Raw genomic sequence first — 22,282 nt, forward strand, 5'->3', positions numbered from 1 at the left:
GGGCAATTCTAGTGCCACCTTCTCAGGCTTTCCATGCCTTGCTTGCCCCATATCTGGGCAGTGAGAGACTATGTATTTAAATGGGCACTGACCAGGACCTACTGTCAACAGCAACCAAACATGAAAGCCTGGCCCACCGACTGCAACAGGTGGTCCAGGATGCTGGGCATTATTTACAGCAAACATTCCAAGAAGTTAAATCACAATCCCGACTTGATCGGTAACTGACAGGTTTCCTAATTTTTGCCCCATCTTCCAGTTTAGGGCCAACAGGATGAAGCCACATGCGCTCCCCCAACCAGCCACACAGGACACCCACGGTTACTCAGCCTCCCTCCAGCCCCCCAGCTCCAAGCCGTCAGTCAGAGCACATCTGCAGTCTTCTCCTTTTCCCTCTCCTGCTTACCTTACTTAAAAAAAAAAAATTGTACAATATAACATACATACAAAGCAAAGAAAGAAAACAATAGTTTTCAAAGTACTCTTCAACAAGTACTTACAGGACAGATCCCAGAGTTTGTCATGGGCTACCATATACCATCAGCTCAGATTTTTTCTTCTAGCTGCTCCAGAACATTGGAGGTTGGAAGGAATAAAAATTTTTTTTATCATCACAATGAACTTTTTTCTTTTTCTTTGTGAAAAAATAACGTCTATTTTTAAAAAAGCAATAAATTTCAAAGCACATCGTAACAATTAGTTGTAGGATACATTTCAGAATTTGGTATGGGTTACACTTCCACATTTTTACGTTTTTACTTCTAGCTGCTCTAAGATACCGGAGGCTAAAAGAAATATCAATATAATGATTTAGCAATTGTACCCATTTGTTAAATCCTACCTTCTCTGTAGAATTCCGCCATCACCTTTTTATCTTTCTCCCACTTTTTAGGGGTATTTGGGCTATGCCCATTCTGACTTTTCATGTTGGAAGGGGCTGTCAATAATATGGGGTAGGGAGATAGATCTAGCTGGAGAGGCTGGCCTCTCTAGGTTTCAGGACTTATTTTGTCCAGGGACCCAACTGGAGGTTGTAGGTTTCTGGAAAGTCATCCTAGTGCACGGACCTTTGTAGAATCTTATATATTGCCCTAGGTATTCTTTAGGTTTGGCTGGAATGGTTTTGGTTGGCAGGTGATGATAGGTAGCAGTGTCTAACTGAAGCTTGCATAAGAGCAACCTCCAGAATAGCCTCTCGACTCTATTTGAACTCTCTCAGCCACTGATACCTTATTTGTTACACTTCTTTCCCCCCTTTTGGTCAGGATGGCATTGTTGATCCCATGGTGCCAGGGCCAGACTCATCATCTCCCACACTACCAGGGGGACTCTCACCCTTGGATGTCATGTCCCATGTAGGGGGAGGACTATGACTTCACTTGCAGAGTTGGGCTTAGAGAGACTGAGGCCACATCTGAGCAACAAAAGAGGTCCTCCAGAAGTGACTCTTAGGCATATTTATGGGTAGGCTAAGCTCCTCTGCTACAAACATAAGCTTCACTAGAGCAAGCCTCAAGATCAAGGGTTTGGCCTATTGATTTGGGTGTCCCTAATGTTGACTCAGTATCAGGGGTTTCCTTACTTTGGAAATATGTTCCATATTTTTTCTCCCATCCCTTAAGGGACTTTGCCAATACTTTTTGATTATCTCTTTAATATATTCTAGGATGTATCCTGGCATTACATTAAGCTATACAGGACTAAAGAACCTCTTTTTTATTCTGGGCTCCCTGTGTTTTGATTTTTAAATAAGCTATCCAGACATGCCTACCTTACTTTTTGCAAAGAAACAAATCCTAATCACCTTCCACTCCATGGTTAATCACAAACACACACTTAAATTGGGCTTACCAAAACACGAAACAAAACATTTACATACATTGTTTCATTAATTCCCTGAGCAACCCTGTGGAACAGGTCCTATTGCTGTTACCCCACCTTATAGAAGAGGAGAACGAGGCACATGGGGCAAAGCCTGGATCCAACCCAGTCCACACTGTCAGCCCATCCAACCTGCAGCATCCTGTCTGAAATTCAAGAATATTATTACATATATTTTTATTGCGATATCTTCACACACATACAGTACATGCATGGTGCACAATCAGTGGCTCACACTATCACCACATAGTAGTGTATTCATCACCATGATCCTTTTTAGAACATTTGTATCACTCCAGAAAAAGAAAGAAAAAAGGAAAAAAGATGAACATGCCAAAAATAGAAATGCACATGCCAAAAATAGAAAGGCACATGCCAAAAATAGGAAAAAAAAATAAGAAAAAACTCATGCATCCCATACCCCTTTCCCCTCCCTCCCATTGACCACTTGTATTTCCATTTACCCAATTTATTTTACTGGTAAGGAAAATTTTAAGGAAATCGTTTTCCAGTCTTCAACTTCTATTTTTGCTCCCTCCTATGACTCTTCCGCCTGAAGGTGGCTTGTGGCCTTTCCCCTCCTCCAGGTCCCCTGAGGAAAGCCCACCACCCACCCACTGCCCACCACCACACAGCTCACTCTTGCCCTTGGTGTGTGTGTGGGGGGAACCTTTGAAGGAAGGGGAAATGATTTGTTTTCATCATAACCCAAGGAGAGTCTATGGAACTGCCAGGACAGCATGTTCCAAGCCAAGTTCTGGAGGTCCGGGTCGGGGCAGCCAGAGACCAGAGGCCACATCCGGCACAGACTTAGGTGTGGATTTTATTAGGACTTAAGGACAGGAGAGGGTTGTCCACGTGGCGGCAGGCCGTGGAAAGTGAAGGCGAGCGGCCACCAAGGCAGGGGTTCCAGAGGGCGGCTTGTAGAGGTTCAGGACAAGGACATTCCATAGGGTATGAGGACAGAGTTCCAGTAGGGGCTCCTGACAGAATTGTGACAGTGTGACACAGGCTTCTACACAGGGTTCGTGACACAGGGTCGTGACACAGGGCTTGTGACACAGTGTTGTGACACAGGGGCGGAGGCTTGCAATCAGCAGTGGTCAGGGAAGGATCTCCGTGCTCGTGCCCTACTGGTGATGCCATCTGTGCAACCCCTCAAGGAGGACTGGTGACCTGCAAAGCCCATCCTGGCCACGCAGGGGCCACGGGCAGTGACCTGTTCTCAATGCTGAGAGGATCCCTGGGCCCTGAGTCCACACAGGGTGCCACCGCAAGTATGGCACGGCCATCTGGGCAGCAGAAGCCCCCATCCCACAGGGGCTTGTGAGGAGGGCGCTCTGCCAGGGTCGCAGTCTGAGGGGAGGGGGTCCCACCAACCTCGGTGCCAGCCAGAGGCTGGGCCAGAGCCACCCATAGCGCTCCTCACAGCGGGGACAGGTGACTCTGGGGGCCCCGATTGCCTAGCGACCCCCATGTGATAGGCGCATCAAGGTCCCATGGCCACGGGCACTCTATTCATCCCTCTGCAGCTCAAACACTTCCAGGGCTTGGCTCAACACCAGGGATTTGTTGATGCATGGTCTCAGAGGAGGGACAGCGTCTTCCTCCCGGGTCGCCGCCTTCCAGCTGCCCAACATCTGTGGGGGCCCTGGGCCTCCCACCCCTGACGGTGCGCACGTCCGCCTCTCCTTCCCCTCCCAGCTTCCCGCTGCACCGGAGCTTCCTCTCTGGATTTCATTCTGCTTCTAAAGGACCCCAGTGACCCAGATTAAAACCCACACTGACTCAGCTGGCCATACCATCACGAAGATGACATCTCAAAAAGGTCCCGTTTACAAAGGTTCACGCTCAAGGGAATGGATTCAGAACAAGAACACGTTTTTCCAGGGCGCACAGCTCCAAAGCACCCCGCATGTGTCCTTCCAGTGCCGGGGGGGGGGGCATGATAGACCGAGACAGTAAGCAACTTCATTCCAGAGTCCAAAACCATTATCTGAGTCCTGTCACATGCCTCATCAGGGCACAAAGAGCTGAGCAATGGTTCTCCAACAAAGTATTTTCATTTTTATGTACTTCTTCATGTGGACAAATTTCCTCAGCACATACACATATCCGAATGGTGCTTGAGCTTCTCCTTCCAGCAAAAAGTAATTTTATTTGTGGATACAAGAACTAAGAAAAAATTTCCAAATTGCAAAATATCTTGTTTCTTTTTTTGGGGGAGGGGTGCATGGTCTGGGGATCGAACCCGGGTGTCCCAGGTGAAAGGTGGGCATTCTTACCACTGGACTATCCGTGCACCCTCCAAAATGTCTCCTTTCTTAATGCTCCTTGTGTGTACCAGCCTACGCAGGTTCGTTTTTTAAAAATTCTGATGAAATAAATTATTTAACTCCATCAGGCCAAGAACCCAAAACAACTGCAAACCAAGAAATGCTCTTGGCGATAACATTTGACTTCTTAGATTTAAAAGTCAATTATCATAAAAAAAAAATCAGGGATCCAAAAATGATTCTTTTTCTATTGTTTTGAGCAATTGTGTATTAGGAACTGGGCCAAGGAAGAGGCTCCCCCTGTACCACCAGCACCACCCACCAGCAGGCTGAGAGGGCAGAGTTCACCTTCCTGTGCTTCTGAAATGTAGATGTCCTAAATCAAGGTACCCTCTCAGGGGAAGGGGCCGCTTCCTGCCTCTGCCCTGGCTTCTCCTAGGCTTGTTACTTAACTCAGTCACTGCCTGTGTCCGTCCCCCCCCCCCCCATCTCTCTCTCTCCCTCTCCCTGACTCTGTCTCTCTTCCCCCTCTCTTTTCCCCTTCTGTCCCTTCCTCCCCACTCTGTCTCTCCCCCACCTCAATCTCTCTCCCTCCCTCCCCCCGTCTCTTTCCCTCCTCCTCCCTTCCTCTCCCCTTTGTCTCTCTCCCCCTACTCTGTCTCTCTCCCCCCACTCTGTCTCTCTGTCTCTTTACTTACCGTGTCCACATTTCCTCTGCTTATAAAGGCACCACCCTCATCCAGTTTGGCCCCTTCTTAACTCATAACATTTTCAAGGATTCCATTTATACATAAGGTCAGTCCATAGGGCTGGCGTTAGGACTTCAACGTGTCTTCTTGCAGGCACAAGCCAATCCACGATGCGGGCACCCCCTCTCCAAGTGTCTCTTCATAGAAGGGAGGAAAATCTTTCCCTGTGTGCCTCTCGCGGACAACCTTCACTGGCCCAGGACCAGGTGGTGGCCCAGTTGCAAAGGGAGCAGCAAAGTAAGTGGCTGCTGCAGGGTGGGTGCGGCCATGGCTGTGGGCAAGCAGCCGCTTTGCGACATGTCAGGGGCTCCCCAACGCCAGTGGACAGGCACATGGCTGTGTCCTCGGTACAGCCCCCCAGAGCCCTTCTGCCTAGGGCTGCCCTGTACCCAGGCTGGGGACAGCAGCGGGCAGAGGGAGTTCGCGTGGCCACAGCAGGCTCCAGACAGCAGGGGGCAGTGGGGACCCTGGGGATGCTGAACGCCAGGACAGGGGAGGTGGTCCCTCTGTGAGTCCCCCTGCCTGCTCGAGCATCCCGCCTGTGTGCCCCCTCCTCCCTGATGCCTGGTCATTTGGGTGAGCACGCTCACAAGCCAGCCTCACCCTTCCTTGTGACCCCCTCTCCCAACCCCATCCTACCGGCATCACCTGTCTCCCCATGCCCCAGCTGCTGGGTTCCCTCTGCCTGGCAGACTCCCAGCCTGGCCAATCATCCCCTGAGATCTGTCCCCCCACCTCCTCTGTGAAGCCCCCCACCGCAGTGCTTCTGGACCGTGGCCACCTGTGCCCAGGTGCATCCCTTTCGCCATGTCCCATGCCCCTTCAAGCTCTGGCAATGGACTTGAGTGGGGTCCATGGGGGCTGTGGGGGCTGAGATGAACCCTTCATGTAGGGTCTGTGTCTATGTAATTAGGTAGGGGACCTTGGAGGGGGGGGGGAGATGGCCTGGGTTATCAGGGGGACCCCAGGGCAACCACAGGACGGGGGTATTTGACCATGGAAGGTGAGGCTTGGAGCAGCGCCCTTGGAAGGAGGAGCCACGTGGCAGCTCCAGAGGCTGAAGGAGGAGGACTGGGGTATCCCTGGGCCCACGAGACTAGCTGAAGGAAGGCCCTGCCCATGCCTCTGACCTCCAGAACTGCACGAGGCTCCACTGGAGCAGTTTTAACACCACAGGATGGGTGGTGAACTGGCCCCACTCTTGGATGTCTGGGTGATGCCCAGTCAGGATGCATGAGGGGGCCCCAGGATGCTGGGAAAAGAGGGTGGCACTGAAGCAGAAGCCCCAGGGTAGGCTGTACCCCGGCTAAGGTATGCTCCATACAAAGAGCCTCAAAGAGGGAGGGCCGTTGTTAGAGGCCAGGCTTGGTGGACTCCTCTGGCTTCCAGGGGTGTGGAGGGTGTGGATCTGTCTGCTGAGACCTATGCAGGGCTGCAGGCAGGTGTTTGGAGGGTGTTTTTGTGCAGGTGAATGACAGCATGCAGTATGGCTGTCACCAGGCTTCCTCTACTGGTGAGGAACCCAGGCTGCACAGGAGGTACTTGCTTTAAACACAGGTACATGTGCTGGTGAGCGGGGCCGTCACAGCTCTGGGCTACACGAGTGTCTGTATATTGGGCACTGAGTGCCAGGCCTGGAGCATGAGGCCTTTCTCACTGCAGGCTTCCAGGGAGGGGCTCCTATGACTCCCCTTCAACAGAGGGGGAAGTGGTATGCGGAAGTGGGGGAGTTGTGGGGCTCAGATTTCAATCCAGGCAGCTGTGCTCGAGTGTGTGTGGGTTTGGTGAGTTTGTGTAGATATGCATGTGTGTGTGTGTGAGGGTCTGTGAAGATGTAAATAACAGACAAACCCCAGATAACATTGGTTTCAATGCAGTAGACGTCCTGAGGTAGGCAGGGCAGGGCTGGTACAACACACCCAATCATCAGCCATCCAGGCTCCTTCCTCCACGCTGCCCTACCACTTTTAGTGTGCTACCTCATGGCCCAAAAATAGCTGCTGAGCTCCAGCCACTGTTCAGCCAGCAGGAAGGAGAAAGGGGAAGAAGAAAGGTATGCCGCCTCCATTTAAGGAATGCGTCCCCCCCCCCCCGCCAGGCTTTGGATTTTTATTAATAAGGAAGAGGGGAGAATGGATAGCAGAAGGCGGCTCATTGCCTCTGCCATAGAGGAGAGCAGTCAGATGCGTCCCTGGCTCACATGGGCCAACTGGGAAGAACCTGGCCGGCAGGATAGGACTCTGGACTCCCCAGCCCACAGCATGCTGAGCTAATGGGAATCTAAGGGTCCTCTAAGTGTTTCTCATTGCTCAGATGAGAAAACTGGGGCCCATGTCAGAGGCTGAGCTGTGGCCGGATCTTGGCCTCCCACTGGGGCTATGCCCCGCAGCTGCTGCTGGTGAAAGCAGTGACTGGTGCAGCCAGGAAAGGCACATGCCCAGGAACCAAGCACACCAGCCCAGGCCAGTGGAATCCACAGGCTCCTCACCCAGCACAGGAAGCTTCTGCCTGCCCCCTCTCCCTCCATTAACTTCCCCACCCTCTTCCTCGCCCCTCAGGCTGCCCTGGGCCTCTCCCTCCTGGAGGAGGGGTGCAGAATAAAGCCACTTCTCCCCTGACCACTTGGAGGTAAACATAGTTCCCACATTTGGGAAAGAGCAAAACTTCGCCAGGCTCTCCAGTTGTGGAGAGGGGAATTTCTTTGGCAGGAGGTCCAGGGAGAGACCCTGGGGCAGGGTCCCCCAGCCTGTGTCGCTGGACTTGACAGATGGGGAAACTGAGGAAATGTAGAACGGGGGTGGGGAGGAACCAGTACTGGTCGGATCATTAAAGGAGCTGCAAGTTTATTCTGCGAAGCTGGTGGGGGCGGGACCGCAGGGAAGGAGCCCTTGGCCAGGCCAGGATGGGAGCAAAGAGGCGGTGAGGGGAGCAAGGCGCCGCTGGGGCGGGTCTTCAGGACCCCAACGCCCGCAGGGCCGCGAGGAAACCGAGCAGGAGGGCTGTGCCCACGGCGGAGAGGCTGCCCTTTGGGCCCCCAGCCCCGCTGCCCAGCGGGTTCCGGGCTTGCGGGCTGTGCCAGGGTGGGACGTTGCACAGTGCGGACTGGCAGCAGGCCATGGTCAGCCGGGTCTCCGCTATGGTCTTGGTGACAGCAAGGCACGTGTCTGCACACCACCCCGAGTAGGTGGTCAGGAGACCCGACTCTGGGCGAGAGGGATGGAGATGAGTGCTAGGGGGCCGGGAGGGCCGAGGTAGCTGCACGACCAGGACCGACTTGAGTCCCTCAAAGAGGAGAAGAGGGACCCGGGCGGCTCACTCACCGGTGTCCCCGCGGGACAGGAAGGTTTTGCAGAAGGTCTGGCCGAGGAGGCAGTTGCGGACCTGATCGCAGGCCTCTCCCTCCCGTAGGGACTGGCAGGAATAGCACTGCAACTGGGCTGGGGGGCGGGGCGCGGTGGGTCTCAAGAGGGGCGGGGCTGGGGTCAGAGCGGGCGGGGCGGAGCTCAGGCGGGGCGGGGCCTGGACGCGAAGTGGGCGGGGTTCAGGCGGGGCGGGACTAGGGGCTGAGCCGAAAGCATCCGGCCTGGAGGGCGTCCGGCGCCCTTGGCTCGGGGCGGACGGGCTACCTCGGTCCCTGGCGCCCGGGATCTCGTTGGCCTCGTCGTCGTCGTCGTCGTCGTCGTAGCCGTTCAGCCCGCCGTCGTCCTCGTCCTCGTCCTGCTCCTGCCCTTTCCCTGACCGTGTGCAGGGACGTCTGTAAACCTTGGCTACCCCGGTACAGGGAACACAAGCTCTGGCCGCCCGAGCGCCGCGCCCCCGGGGCCCCGGCCTTGGCCCCTCCGTCCCCCTGCGCCCTACAACCGCCCCCTCCGGCCCCCTGCGCCCTCCGCCCGTCCCGCTCCTGGCCCCCTAGGCCCCCTGCGCGCTTCCCGCGCTCCGGCGTAGCCGCCACACCCGGTACCGACTCCTGCGCCCCCGCGCGCCTTGCGTGGCTGCGGCCTCCTACGGAATAGAATAGAAAATCCAGGCCCGGAGGGCTGAGGGGAACCCCCCCTTCCCTCCCAAAGCTCCGCAGCCAGGAGAGGCCGCACCTGGGTCCTGCCACGCAACCCGCCAGTTCCCTGGAGCTAGGGCGGGTGGGGGTGGGAGGGAGCGGGCGCCCTGGACCCCCAAGGGTCTGGGAGGTTTGGAGAGCGGACAAGAGAGCCCCCATCTACCACCCTCTACCCGGGGGAGCCCAGCTTCAACCTCCTCTTTTCCGATGGGGGCTCTCTCCAGGCCGGGGGTCCCCGCCCCACGCACCTGGCTCTGCGCACAAAATCAGGGCGAGCAGCACAGCCGCGAACACCTTCATAGTTGCTGGAACACGGCTTCCCGGCCACTGGCTGGGCTTTCGCCAGGGGCTCTGGGTCCTGGGGGAGTGGGACGAAGGGCATTGCCTGAGACCAGCTTCCCGGCGCCCCCACCCCGCCCTGCAGGGCCCTGCTGGCTCAGGCTTCAGACAATGGGCCTCCCTCTGGCCCCAGCTCCAGGCACCAGGCCAGGGGCTGTTTCCCTCCTGGACCCCAGGGGCGCCTGAGGGGAAGGGGAAGTTGTTGTGATGGCCTTGGGGTATCCTGTCCACCTGTGAGACCCTGTCCTAAGGTCTGGTCAAAGCTCTGGACACATGGCCCCCCATGGGGCCAGGCTCCCATGCCTCAGGAGTGCCCGGTCGCAGATGCTCTGGGCACAGAGAATGGACCCAGGTGCCTTGCAAGCTTGGAGTCAGCATGTCAGCATTTCAGGGTGTGTTTTAAGAGCATTTTAAATAAAAATGCAGAAACTGCTTAGTCTGTCCTTGCCACTGTGCCTCTCCCGTCTGCTGCCTGCCTCCCAGCTGCCCTGCTCACCTCGTGGTGCCGGGTCCTGGCTGTCCCCTACGCCTGGGATGCCCTTTCCGCAATTGGCCACATGGTCTGTCCCGTGGTCCCTTTCTCAGAAAGGCCGATCCCTCCGGGGGCTGACATGTACGCACCAGTCTAGAGGCTGCATGGTGGCGCTCACCCATTTCTCCTTACAGCCCTAGGGCCTGGAGCTGACCCCCACCGGCTCCCGTGGGTGGAGGACATGAATGCACCATCCGCCATTCCCAAATCCCCCCTGTGCCCCTCACTGCAGACCTATCACTTAGCCCTATTTCACGTGGGGGAAACCGAGGCCATGAGGAGCAGGGATTTGCCCAGCGCCTGTTGGGTACCTGCCAGGGAGCTCTGTCCCTGCTGGCCTGTCGAGGTTGTCCAGGGCAGCCCCACCCCGTGTCGCTGCTCCCTCCTCCTGCTGCCCCGCATCTGCCTCTGCCTTCTGGATGAAGGTTGGCTGGGGGACAGCAAGGGGGAGGGGCCGGGGTGTAGGGTGTGGGCCTGTGAAGGCACTGTTAACCCCACCCTTCTGGCTCTGAGCAGTGTGTTGTGTGGGAGGCCTGGGTTGACAGCTCCCCAGTTCTCTCCTGCGGGTACCCCGGCCTCCAAAGCCCCGAGATGCCCCCTGCCGATTCCCCAAGGGCAGTGTGCTGGAGCCTGGAAGCAGAGGTTTAAGCCCGGTTGCTGTGTGCAGGCCTCATGGCTTGGGCCTCCCTTGAACCTCCCAGGCCTCAGTTTCCCCCATGCTTCCCCGTGGAGAAGAGGCTGAGCTGGACTGAAGAGCGAGGCTGCCTGGCTTTCACCCGGGTCTCCTCTCTCTAACTCTGGGTGCAAGACCAGCCTGGGGTTTTCCAGACCTCAGCTTCTCCCAGGGCCATGACCACTGTGGCAGTCCCAGCAAGGGCTTGGGGTCCTTCAGGATGGGATGACACCTCTCAGAAATCTTGGCAAGCCGTGAGTCTCCTATCCCTCCTCCATGCTTCTCAGATCTGTCCAGGCTCTGCACCCCGTGGCCACCCGGCTGCCCAGCCATTTCCTGTCCTGGTGGCCAAAGTCGCTTGCCCAGCCCTTGTCTCAAGTTCTTCCACCCCCCACATCTTCATTCCTCCTGGCCCAATCCTAGCAGACCCCCGGCCCCTCCTACAGGTGCTTAGACCCATGAGCACAGGAGCACCTCTCAGGAACCCCCAGCTCCCCAGATTGCACTGACCGTCTGGGCTCCCCGGAACCCTGGGGGAGCAGGGGTGGGTGTGGGGTGAGTCTATTGCCGCTAGTCCTGGGCCCAGCTCCGCAAGCCAGTGGTCCTGCGGGAGCTGCCTTGTCTCAGGTGCACACTGCCCGGCCTACCCCGGGGCCTGTGAAAATCTAGAAATAATAATGGCAATATTTAATTCATTAATTAAAATGGTTTGCATTGATTCTCCATAGCTCTGAGGATGGGTGGTCTCTCTTATCACTGCCTTCCAGACCATGGGCTGAGCCACCCACCCTGGGACCCACCCTCACCCCCATGGCTGTGTACTCACGGCCCCTGGGTCACCCTTCTGCATGGTGTCCACTGTTACCCCTGCCTCACCTGGTGCAGGCCCACCCAGGACAGGCCGTGGGGGTCTGGCTAGACCAGGGCTGGTGACTCACCCATGGGGGCAGGCTGCGGGAGACTCTGATGACAGTCCCCTGGTCTGCCTCTCCTGACCCATAGCAGAAATGCCTGACTGTGTGTAGGCCCCCTGCCCCTTCCCCATGCAGGTACCTGGGCGTCCTCTTAGAGGCTTCTGGTCACAGGGCTGTCCCCTGGTGGTGCCTCTCTGCCCCCAGGCTTCTGGACACAGCAGTCCAGAGACCCCCTCAACTCTCAGGGCAGGGCTTCAGGGGGACATAAAGCCCCCAGGGCAGGCCCGTGTACCCCCAGAACCCCAGCAGTCGGGCTATCTACCTTATAAGCCCTGCTGGCAGGCTTGGCTCTTAGCTCCCTTAAAGGGCAGCCTGGTAGCCCCGGCTCTCTGCCCTGCAGACCCCTGGGCCGCTGTGACCTCAAGCTTACCTGCTCAGCCCAGCTGGCCGGGCTGGCTCCCGGGGGTGGCCTTTGGGCTGCTGTGTCCACCACCGGGCCTGGCTCCCCGACCTCGGGCACCGGCGTGAGTCATGCTACTCTTTCTGGCAGCCGTGGCCTTGGGCTTAGAGCTCGGTGCCAGCTGTGGACAAGGGCCGCTGCTGTCCACACTCCCTCCTGCCCCTGTGGCGGGCAGGGTTGGTGTCCTGACAAGGCTGGGCCGGGATGCTGGGAATATAAGGTCCCATCAGGGCTTCCATCTCTTCCCCTATTACCCTGCTCCCACCCTGTGTTGGCCTCTGGGGACAGCAAGGTGACTGGGACCTGGACTTTGCTCTGCCATCCCTGAGGAGGTAGCTTATGCCTGGGGGTGGGTGGGGGATGGGGTATCGGGGGGGCTTCCTGGAGGAGGGCGCGTGGGTCCTGGGATATGGTGAATGGTATTGGCTTGTGGGGAGGGGGCGGCTGTGAGTGAGGATAGGCCGCCCTCCCACCTGGCGGGACGCAGGCAGTGGCAGCTGGGGCCTTTTGGCTCCTGGAGGGCAGGTGTGGGCTGCAGGTTAGAAACACTTTAAAAACGGTGAAGTGAAACGCCGTGTGCAGCTGCATGAGAGAACAAAGCTGTCAGTCCTGAATCAGAGAAACCTTAAGTGGGTAATGCACAGGGCACAAGGGTGTGGAGATGCGTGAAAAGGCAGGAAGTAAGGACTGCATTCATGTTGTGTCTTCATAAAGGGACTCTGCCACCGCTGGGCTGGCTTCCTGTAGTGTGTGTGTGGCACCACACTGTTTTATTTCAACCCTCAAAGAACACAAGGAGGTGACAGCTTCTGATGCCGATCCGTGCAAGTAGTAAGAAAGGAACAGAAAAAAATACTAACAACCAAAGGAAAAATCGTTAAAACTCATGTCCAAGGGGGTGCTTGGGCAATATTGGCAGGACAGTGCTTGGAGCTTACCCCCCAACTCTGGCAAAGAGCAGCCACGTCTTCTGAGAGTCCACACGCCGAGTCACTGTGCTGCGCCGGGCTGCAGACTTTGTCGCTGACCTGGGAAGGCAGCCGGTGCCGTGTGCGCTCGCAGCAGCCATGAGAACCGGGACCAGCTTTCCAGGAGCGCGCCGGGAGTCGCTGCTGGTCCCAGCCCTTCTCTTTACCAACCTAAAAGTCAAGTTCTGATTGGGATTTCTCAGCCAACCCAGCACTCAGAGGCTCCGCCGGCGGCTCCGGTCTCTCTCTTTTTTCAATTGTTGATAACAGTTTTATTTGTAGTAGCAGAAAGCTGGAGAGCATCTAAATGAATATCAGTTGGGAAACTGATTAATAATACACCGTGGTTCATTCATAGAAAGAAATATGCTACAGTACAAAAAAAATGAGTCAAAATGGATGAATCTCACTCATATCATTTTGAGTAAAAAAGCAAGTGCATTGGGTGGGCCACGGTGGCTCAGCAGGTAAGAATGCCTGCCTGCCATGCCCAAGGACCTGGGTTCGGTTCCCCGTGCCTGCCCATGTAAAAAAAAAAAAAAGCAAGTGCAGAAGCTGACAGTATGACATTATGCACATTTGATTTTTCACTTAATTTTTACAAATATTTTTATTGACAAATCTTTATACACAGACATTCCATACAGGGTGTACAATCAATGGCTCACAATATCCTCACATAGTTGTATATTCATCACCATGAGCATTCTTTTTAGAACATTTGCATCACTCCAGAAAAAGTTAAAAGAAAAGAATTCATAAATCACATACTCCTCACCCCTCCCTCTTATGGACCACTAGTATTTCCATCTACCCAATTTATTTCACCCTTGGTCCTCCCTATTATTATTTATTTATTTACTTTGGGATGTCCAGGGTCCATATTTTTTTTAAACTCATCTATCCATACCATGAATAAAAGGAGCATGAGACAAAAGGTTTTCACAATTCCATGGTCACATCGTAAAAGTTATATCTCTCTACAATCATCTTCAAGAATCAAGGCTATCCAGTTAGCCATTTTAAAGACAGTCCTTCGCCCCACTGTTGGTGAGTGTTTCATCTGAAGCATGAGATCAGGGTTGGAGCAACAGTGGCTCAGTGGCAGAGTTCTTGCCTGCCGTGCCAGAGACCTAGGTTCAATTCCTGGAACCTGCCCATGAAAAAAAAAAAAATGGGAACACATAAAACATGGAATCAGGTTCTGCTTCACATGCAAAAACAAGGCTGAGTATGTTTAGTAGTGAAATATATGTATATATGTTTGTGCTTTTCTTTTTTTTAAATTTTTTTGTTAATCAAAAAAAGAAAAGAAATTAACATAACATTTAGAAATCATTCCATTCTACACATGCACTCAGTAATTCTTAGTATCATCACATAGATGTATGATCATCATTTCTTAGTACATTTGCATCGATTTAGGAAAAGAACTAGCAAAACAGCAGAAAAAGATATAGAATGTTAATATAGAGAAGAGAATTAAAATAATAATACTAATAAAAAAATATATATATATAAAAAAGGAAAAAGAAAAAAACAAAAACAAAAGATACAAACAAACAAACAAACAAACAAAAAACTATATTTCAGGTGCAGTTTCATTCAGTGTTCCAACATAGTTACATTACATTTAGGTATTATTGTGCTGTTCATTTTTGAGTTTTTGTATCTAGTCCTGTTGCACAGTCTGTATCCCTTCAGCTCCAATTACCCATTATCTTACCCTGTTTCTAACTCCTGCTGGTCTCTGTTACCAATGACATATTCCAAGCTGATTCTCAAATGTCGGTTCACATCAGTGGGACCATACAGTATTTGTCCTTTAGTTTTTGGCTAGACTCACTCAGCATAATGTTCTCTAGGTCCATCCATGTTATTACATGCTTCATAAGTTTAGTCTGTCTTAAAGCTGCATAATATTCCATCGTAGGTATACGCCACAGTTTGTTTAGCCACTCGTCTGTTGATGGACATTTTGGCTGTTTCCATCTCTTTGCAATTGTAGATAATGCTGCTATAAACACTGGTGTGCAAATGTCCGTCTGTGTCTTTGCCCTTAAGTCCTTTGAGTAGATACCTAGCAGTGGTATTGCTGGGTCGTAATCCATTCTGCCAGTCTATGTCTTTTGATTGGGAAATTCAGTCCATTAACTTTTAGTGTTACTACTGTTTGGATAATATTTTCCTCTACCATTTTGGCTTTTGTATTATATATATCATATCTGATTTTCCTTCTTTCTACACTTTACTCCATACCTCTCTCTTCTGTCTTTTCGTATCTGACTCTAGTGCTCCCTTTAGTATTTCTTGCAGAGCTGGTCTCTTGGTCACAAATTCTCTCAGTGACTTTTTGTCTATAAATGTTTTAATTTCTCCTTCATTTTTGAAGGACAATTTTGCTGGATATAAAAGTCTTGGTTGGCAGTTTTTCTCTTTTAGTAATTTAAATATATCATCCCACTGTCTTCTAGCTTCCATGGTTTCTGCTGAGAAATCTACACATAGTCTTATTGGGTTTCCCTTGTATGTGACAGATTGTTTTTCTCTTGCTGCTTTCAAGATCCTCTCTTTCTCTTTGACCTCTGACATTCTAACTAGTAAGTGTCTTGGAGAATGCCTATTTGGGTCTATTCTCTTTGGGGTACGCTGCACTTCTTGGATCTGTAAATTTAGGTCTTTCATAAGAGTTGGGAAATTTTCAGTGATAATTTCTTCCATTAGTTTTTCTCCTCCTTTTCCCTTCTTTTCTCCTTCTGGGACACCCACAACATGTATATTTGTGCACTTCATATTGTCATTCAGTTCCCTGATCCCCTGCTCAAGTTTTTCCATTCTTTTCCCTGTAGTTTCTGTTTCTTTTTGGAATTCAGATGTTCCATCCTCCAGTTCACTAATTGTAGCTTCTGTCTCTTTAGATCTACCATTGTAGGTATCCATTGTTTTTTCCATTTTTTCTTCTTTGTCCTTCACCACCATAAGTTCTGTGATTTGTTTTTTCAGATTTTCTATTTCTTCTTTTTTTTCAGCCCATGTCTTCTTCATGTCCTCCCTCAATTTATTGATTTGGTTTTTGAAGAGTTTTTCCATTTCTGTTCGTATATTCAGCATTTGTTGTCTCAGCTCCTGTATCTCATTTGAACTATTGGTTTGTTCCTTTGACTGGGCCATATCTTCAATTTTCCGAGCGTCATCCATTATTTTCTGCTGGTGTCTGGGCATTTGATCAGATTTCCCTGGGTGTGGGACCCGGCTGGTTGAAAGGTTTTTCTGTGAAATCTCTGGGCTCTGTTTTTCTTTTCCTGCCCAGTAGGTGGCGCTCGTGGCGCTCGTCTGTCTGCGGGTCCCACCAGTAAAAGATGCTGTGGCTCCTTTAACTTGCCAATCCGAATCTCGCAGTCGGCCGGGAAACCGCGCGTGGAGAAGGGGGGGTGTCGCCGGCCGCAGTGGCTTGGGGGAGTGCCGGTCCAAATTGCCCAGCTGGCCCGAGACGCCAAGCGTGGCGGAAGGGCCCCGCTATCCAACGTTCCCAGTCAGACCGGGGAGCCAAATGCGTGGAGGGGACCCCAGTCGCCAGCCGCTCTGGCCGGGAAAACGCGCGCCCCTCGGGTATCTCACCGCAGCGGATTCTCCCTGCCCGTTCAGCCGTTCCAGAATGGGGTACGCTGTCTTTTTGGTCTCTGTCGTGGCTCCGGGAGCTGTTTCGTATTGTTTCTGTTTCTTTAGTTGCTGTTCTGGAGGAGGAACTAAGACCCGCGCGTCTTACTAAGCCGCCATCTTCTCCGGAAGTCTGTGCTTTTCTTTTAAAGAGACAATTATCAATAATAATCAAAGAGACATTTAATAATATTGCTTCACAAGTCCGGATCTTGCCCCCAGCACCCGCCCCCCACCCCGCCACCAGCTGCCTACCTGACATGAAGCTGAGGCCCTAGGAGAAGCTTGCCCACCGGGGCTGTGGCCGGACACACCTACAGGCTGTGGGTGCTCCGGCCTCTGTGTCCCGAGCTGTCCTGTCCCACGCGGACCCCTCTCACAGCTGGGCTCCTGCTCCCTGTGCACCTGGTCACACCTCCAGGCCGCTGCACAGGTCCCAGGGGCCCTGCCCTGGGGATGGCCATTCTGGAGCCCGCTTGGTCCCCAGGATCCTTGGAGTCCTTCCCAGGCTGATGCTCCCCACACCAGCTGCCACGGCTGGCTGAGAGGGCCAGCACTCCTGCTTCCACACACTGAGGGAGGCCAGGCTCTGGCTGCTGCCCAGGTCACTGGGGGTTGAGCCACGTTGCAGGGAGTGGGATGAAGGGATGGGAATATGGGGAGGTTCGATTCTCTTGCTTCACTCCTTCAGTGAGTCGCAGCTTGGCACTGACAACTGTAGCACCTGCTTTACGTCTGCGTAACTCTCCATGGCCACGCGGCTGCGAGCCTTGGACATGGTGGAGGGGGCCGGGCAGACACAGCTAGCATCCTTGCTGCCGATGCTCCTACTGCTGGCGCTGTTGGGAGTCCCAGAGTGCACATGAGCTCCCCAGTGCTCCAGCTGTTGCTGCTCCTTCTGGAGGCCACTGCCCCGGCCACTCGGGCACCTGGCTGGCACCCAGCCACGCAGGTGCCGAAGGACCTGGGGCAGCCTCCTGACGCCGTGCTCCAACCTCCCTCCTGTGCTTACGTGGGTCTCTCTCAGGTCTGCAGAGCAGCCTGCCCGCTCCACTCCTGCCCGCCCTGTCTCTGTCCTGCCCCTGTCCCGCTCCCGCCCCTGTACTAGCTCACAGCCTGGCCGAAGCCTGCGCAGGAGAGGTGCAGAAAGAGAGAATGCAATGCCGGGAATACTTAGGTATGGGTGGGGGTTAGCTGCAGGAGCCAGAGCAGCATGGGCCCCCGGGGTGAGCAGGAACCCCAACCTGGGCTGGTCCCTCCTACCTGCCTCGGTGACTCTCAAGGCCCTGTGGTTGCACGGTGGCTGCAGTGTGTCTGCAGGTCTGTGAGAGCAGGGGAGCCATGCTGGGGGGAGGGGCGGGTCCAGCATCTTCACCAGCACCCCTGCTGGAGAGCTGGACAGGGTGGGGTGGGCTGTGGGGGAGCTGGGAGGCAGGGACAGAGGAGGCTGTATGTGTGGGGCTGACGTGTCTCTGGAGTTCCTGGGTAGGTGTAAAGTAATTCAGTGCTGCTGGGCCCCTGAATTTCCAGGGGGTCCATCCCGCCTTTGGAGCAGCAACTCCCATTTCCCCAGACCCGTCGAGCAGGGCCATCTGCGCAGGGGACCTGTGGCAGGTGATCCAGGCCCCTCTGTGTACACTGAGGCACAGCACCAGACCTCAAAACCCTGGACAAGACTGCATAAGAACGCCGTCGTCCCCCTCAGGTGAACGTCGCTGATTTAGGCTCTTGCTCCTCATTTGAAGAGAGAGAAAAACATCGTTCTCACAGGCTAGCCTTTGTGGCGTCATGGGTTGTTTGCTTCATCCTGGAAGGACACCACAGATGGAATTTCCATCTGATAATCGGTTGTCATTCTCCAAAGGCCACCTGTCCTTCTGTTGTGGGGCGCACCGAAAGAGAGACCACACAATTCAAAACCGCAAGCCAGTTGGGAGTCCTTATTAGCCGGCCGGCAACTGCCTCAGAAACTTCCAAGAAGGAAGATTCAGAGAGCAGCCCCCAGAGGTTTTCAAGGTGAGCTTATAAAGGCGAGCATCATGTTGTGGGTTTGCAGTTGCTAGCAAGCAAGTGTATCGTAGAAGCAAGAAAATGCCGTTAGCTGTTGCCAAAACACATCCCGTTCTCTCAGTTCCCTAACATTGGTTATTGTTTAACTCTCGGGGACTTTCCGCCCCAATGTTGTGGGGACTTTCCCTGCTCGGGCCTGATCGATTGCTCCTGGCCCTCCACACTTCCAACGTCCAGACACTGAGTTAATCTCCGTCCTGCACCCCTAGCTTCTGGTCTTATGCCAGCTGCCATGAGCCCCTAGGATGCTGTGCTGCTGTGGGGTCACATTTGTGAAAGGGAAGGGGGTCTGAGGGGCTTCCTGTCACCCTAATCCCAAAGACTGGGAGGCATCTCAAAGGCTGGGGTTGTATCTACTGCAACCCGAAGACTGGGGAGTTCACCAAGGGGCGACCTCAGTCCCACTGAGCCCGGGCGCAGTTGGGTGATGCTTCCTTGTGTCACCTCAGCCTCCCTTGGGAAGGCCGTGCTGACCCCAGAGCCTGTGCCCAGGTCCCCCCCCAAGGGATCCAGGAATGGTCCTTTCCTGATGCACAGACTGTGGCGGCAGCGTGTTGGGGAGCCAGAGAGGAAGGTTCTCAGTGGGCATCCCAGGGCAGCTGGGCAGCGGCCGTCTCCGTGGCAGGCCAGCCTGCTGTAGAGGCCCTTCCCTCACGTGCTGCAGAATCTCTGCGTCTCATGCTGGGTGTCCGCTGCTGACTCCGGGTTGTCATTGGCCAGCCCAGCAAAGAGCTAGAACCACCCCAGCTGCTGGAGAGTCCCCTTGAGCTCAAATTCCCTGCAGAGGGCTCAGACCAACAAACGCACCCCAATCTGAAACCGCCTTCTCCCCAATTCCCACGCATGCACATCTGGTTGTTGCTGATGTAAAGTAACGAAACCTGGTGTCTCCTTTGCCACGTGCTTGAACGCGGTTTGGAGAGGGTCGGGGGCACTGGCTTCTGGCCATTGTAAGGGAAAGATAAATTGGTGGAGTCTGGTTCAACTGATGCTGCTCTTGCCTGCAACCGATGTTGCGAGTGCGTGACATTGGTAAGAAACTCTGGAAATGTGCACTCAAGCTGGGAGGATTGGTTATCCTCCAAGAAGGAGACATTCTTTGATAAAGATATCTAAATCCCAGGAAGCTCCTCTAGGTCCCTAGCCAGTTCCCAGAGGGCCAAACTCGGCCAGTCGCAAAAGCTAATTGGAATTGGGCCACGATTCGTGTAAAATGATCATAGAAGTTGCATGCAGGCAGTTAGAGGAACGAGGAAGAAGGAGAGGAGAATCTTATGAGAGAGAGCATCTCATTAGAATCTTATCCTGGAAAAGAGTGCCCTGCTGTGGAGTTTTACTAATTAAACTTGGAGTGCTGCTTCTGAGACTTCCCAGCACTTCTCTTCAGGTGTTGGTGCCATCTTATCTGGTAATGGAACTATGCCTTATTTTTGAAAGCTCTTTTAGTTATTTTCTTAATAAATTCTGTTTTTATATTACTGAAGTCTGTGTTGTCTGCGAATCCGAACCTATAAATTAAGAGGCCACAAATATTATGTTGCCTTTCGTGCGACAGCCACCCCAAGGTGCCTTCAACACAGAGGCTCCAAGCAGGCCGAGGTTGTCCCATGGGTGGGGTGGGTGGGCTGTTTTGCCTGGAAGGAAGGCTCAGGAGAGTCGAGACTTCTGGAAACTCCTGGAATCTTCCCGTGCTCTCCTTCCAGCTCTGGGTTTTGCCCTTTCCTGACGGGTCTCTTGGATTTCACAGTCAATACCGGGGAGGCTGGACTGGTCAGAGGTTGTTAGCTGAAGCACAGAAATTCCCTGGTTTCCAGGCTGCACCATGAGCCAAACATTTAAGATGCTGAGTTTGCCATTCTTTCTCTAAGTTTCCAGTGCTATGGGAAGCCCCCTGGCTGCACTGCTATGGATTCCTCAGGAGGGGCCGCCACTGGTTGATTTCCACGTCAGGGGCCACCCAGGCCCTCAGACTCAACTTCAGCCTTACCCAGGTGACCACAAGGAATCATTTACTTTGGGATTTTGGATTTTTTTTTTTTTTACATGGGCAGGCACAGGAAATCAAATCTCCAGCATGGCAGGCTAGAATTCTGACACTGAACCACCATGGCCCACCTGGGATTTTGGATTCTTAACCCCCGCATCTCTTCCACCAGTACTGGCTGGCTTGGTTCTTTGGTCAGCAGCCAGCCCCAGCTCCCTCTGGCTCCCCCTAGGTTCTAGTACCCCCTCCACCCCCACCCCAAGGCCTGTTTCCATTCAACCAGGGCTCTTACTGCCCGCGGCAGAGGCGGTGCCCACCTCGAAGCAGAAATGGGACTTAATGGAAGACTCTGGTGGCAGCAGCATCCCAGAAAAGGCCAGGAGTCTGATGGGCAGGTGTTCGGTATGCACTGGCCCTCACAGCCAGGGGCTGGCATGGCATGGTCCTGGGCCATGCCCGAGCACCCTCTGGGTGGGCCTGCTGGGTGCCTTTGGGACGTTGGTCCCGGATGCCTGCAGGGGGGTGCCAAGGTGGCCCAGAACTGCCCCACTCTTTCCCTGTAGCCCAGCCCCGAAGCGTTGACAATGCTTGGTGGTGGTGGTAGTGATAGGGTTCCCTGCACCCTGGCGAGGCCCGGGGGCCTGTGGTCTGGGTGGGGTGGGTTGTGGGTGCTGCAGGGTACCTTGCTCATCCTCCGGACAAACAGCCCCTGGGGCCCCTCCATTGGAGCTTTTCCTGTTTGCTCTATCCGGCCACACTCTGGGCCAGTGCCGGCCTCCAGGGAACAAAGGGCAACTCCCCTTCCCACCTGCATGACTTCCACTGCCAGCCTCTGTTCTCCATCTGTCACCTGTGGCCACAGGAGGGGCACTCCCAGAAGCACCGTCAGCTGCTGTGGGCAGGGAGGCAGGGAATTGTCACTGTCATACCTCCATGGGTAGTTGCTGCACGACACCAACTTCCCACCGCTTCCCTATCCTGCAGCATTCCTTCTAGGAAAATCCTCCAGCCACTGTCGCCCCCCCCACCACACACACACAAGGGCCCCACAGACCTGGGCCCCACTTCACTCGTGGCCCCATGCTAGCTGGCCGAGTCAGCCCACCGCCTGCATCTTAAGCCCACTCTGCTCCTGGGAAGTTCCTCAGTTCCTGTGCAGACCCCAGGGTGGGAGCTGCAGGTGGGCTGGGAACCTGGGAAATTTCCTAGCAGGACGGAGTTGTGGATTCTGGGTGTTAACACCCCAACTAGTCCCGATTCGGCCAGTCCATTGCTGCGGGTCTGCTGAACCGGGCCCCCTCCTGGCACCCCGGCTGCTTGGCCCAGCTCCCACTGGCCTGATCTGCCCCCTCCACAGCCTGCAGCACTGGGTGCTGAGAAGGGAAAGAGCTGAGTTGGTGTTTCCAGAGCTAGGACGTGGGCAGGTAAGGAAGCCTCCTGAGTTCCCAGGGCCGCAGTGACAAAGCATCACAGGCTGGGTGATTTAGAAGTACAGAAATGTCCTGTGTCTGTCCTGGAGGTCAGAGTACAGAATCACGGCACTGGCTCCCTCGGAAGCCTCTGGGTGAGGGTGTGAGGGTGAGGTGCTTCCTGACCTCTTCCAGCTCTGTGTGCTCTGCCAGCCCTCCCTGGCAGCACATCAGTCTCTGTCTCCATCCTGCGGCCTTTTCCCCTCTCATGTCTGTCTATCTCTGTGTCCAAATGTCCTCTTATGAAGGACTCCAG

At 54.2% G+C, this 22,282-nt stretch overlaps 1 protein-coding gene across 1 annotated transcript; it reads right to left on the reverse strand.

Moving 5' to 3' along the window:
- Nucleotides 1-7,732: 7,732 nt before the first annotated feature.
- GPIHBP1 (glycosylphosphatidylinositol anchored high density lipoprotein binding protein 1) lies at nucleotides 7,733-10,197 on the reverse strand. The gene is made up of 5 exons (XM_077163174.1): nucleotides 9,796-10,197; nucleotides 9,209-9,318; nucleotides 8,533-8,640; nucleotides 8,227-8,343; nucleotides 7,733-8,109 (listed from the first exon to the last, which is right to left on the reverse strand). The coding sequence occupies exons 1-5, from the start codon at nucleotides 9,951-9,953 to the stop codon at nucleotides 7,859-7,861; spliced, it is 744 nt and encodes a 247-aa protein (XP_077019289.1). The 5' UTR covers nucleotides 9,954-10,197; the 3' UTR covers nucleotides 7,733-7,858.
- Nucleotides 10,198-22,282: the final 12,085 nt, after the last annotated feature.

This window comes from Tamandua tetradactyla, chromosome 6 (genome assembly GCF_023851605.1).
Source record: "Tamandua tetradactyla isolate mTamTet1 chromosome 6, mTamTet1.pri, whole genome shotgun sequence".
In the NCBI taxonomy this organism is placed as follows: Eukaryota; Metazoa; Chordata; class Mammalia; order Pilosa; family Myrmecophagidae; genus Tamandua; species Tamandua tetradactyla.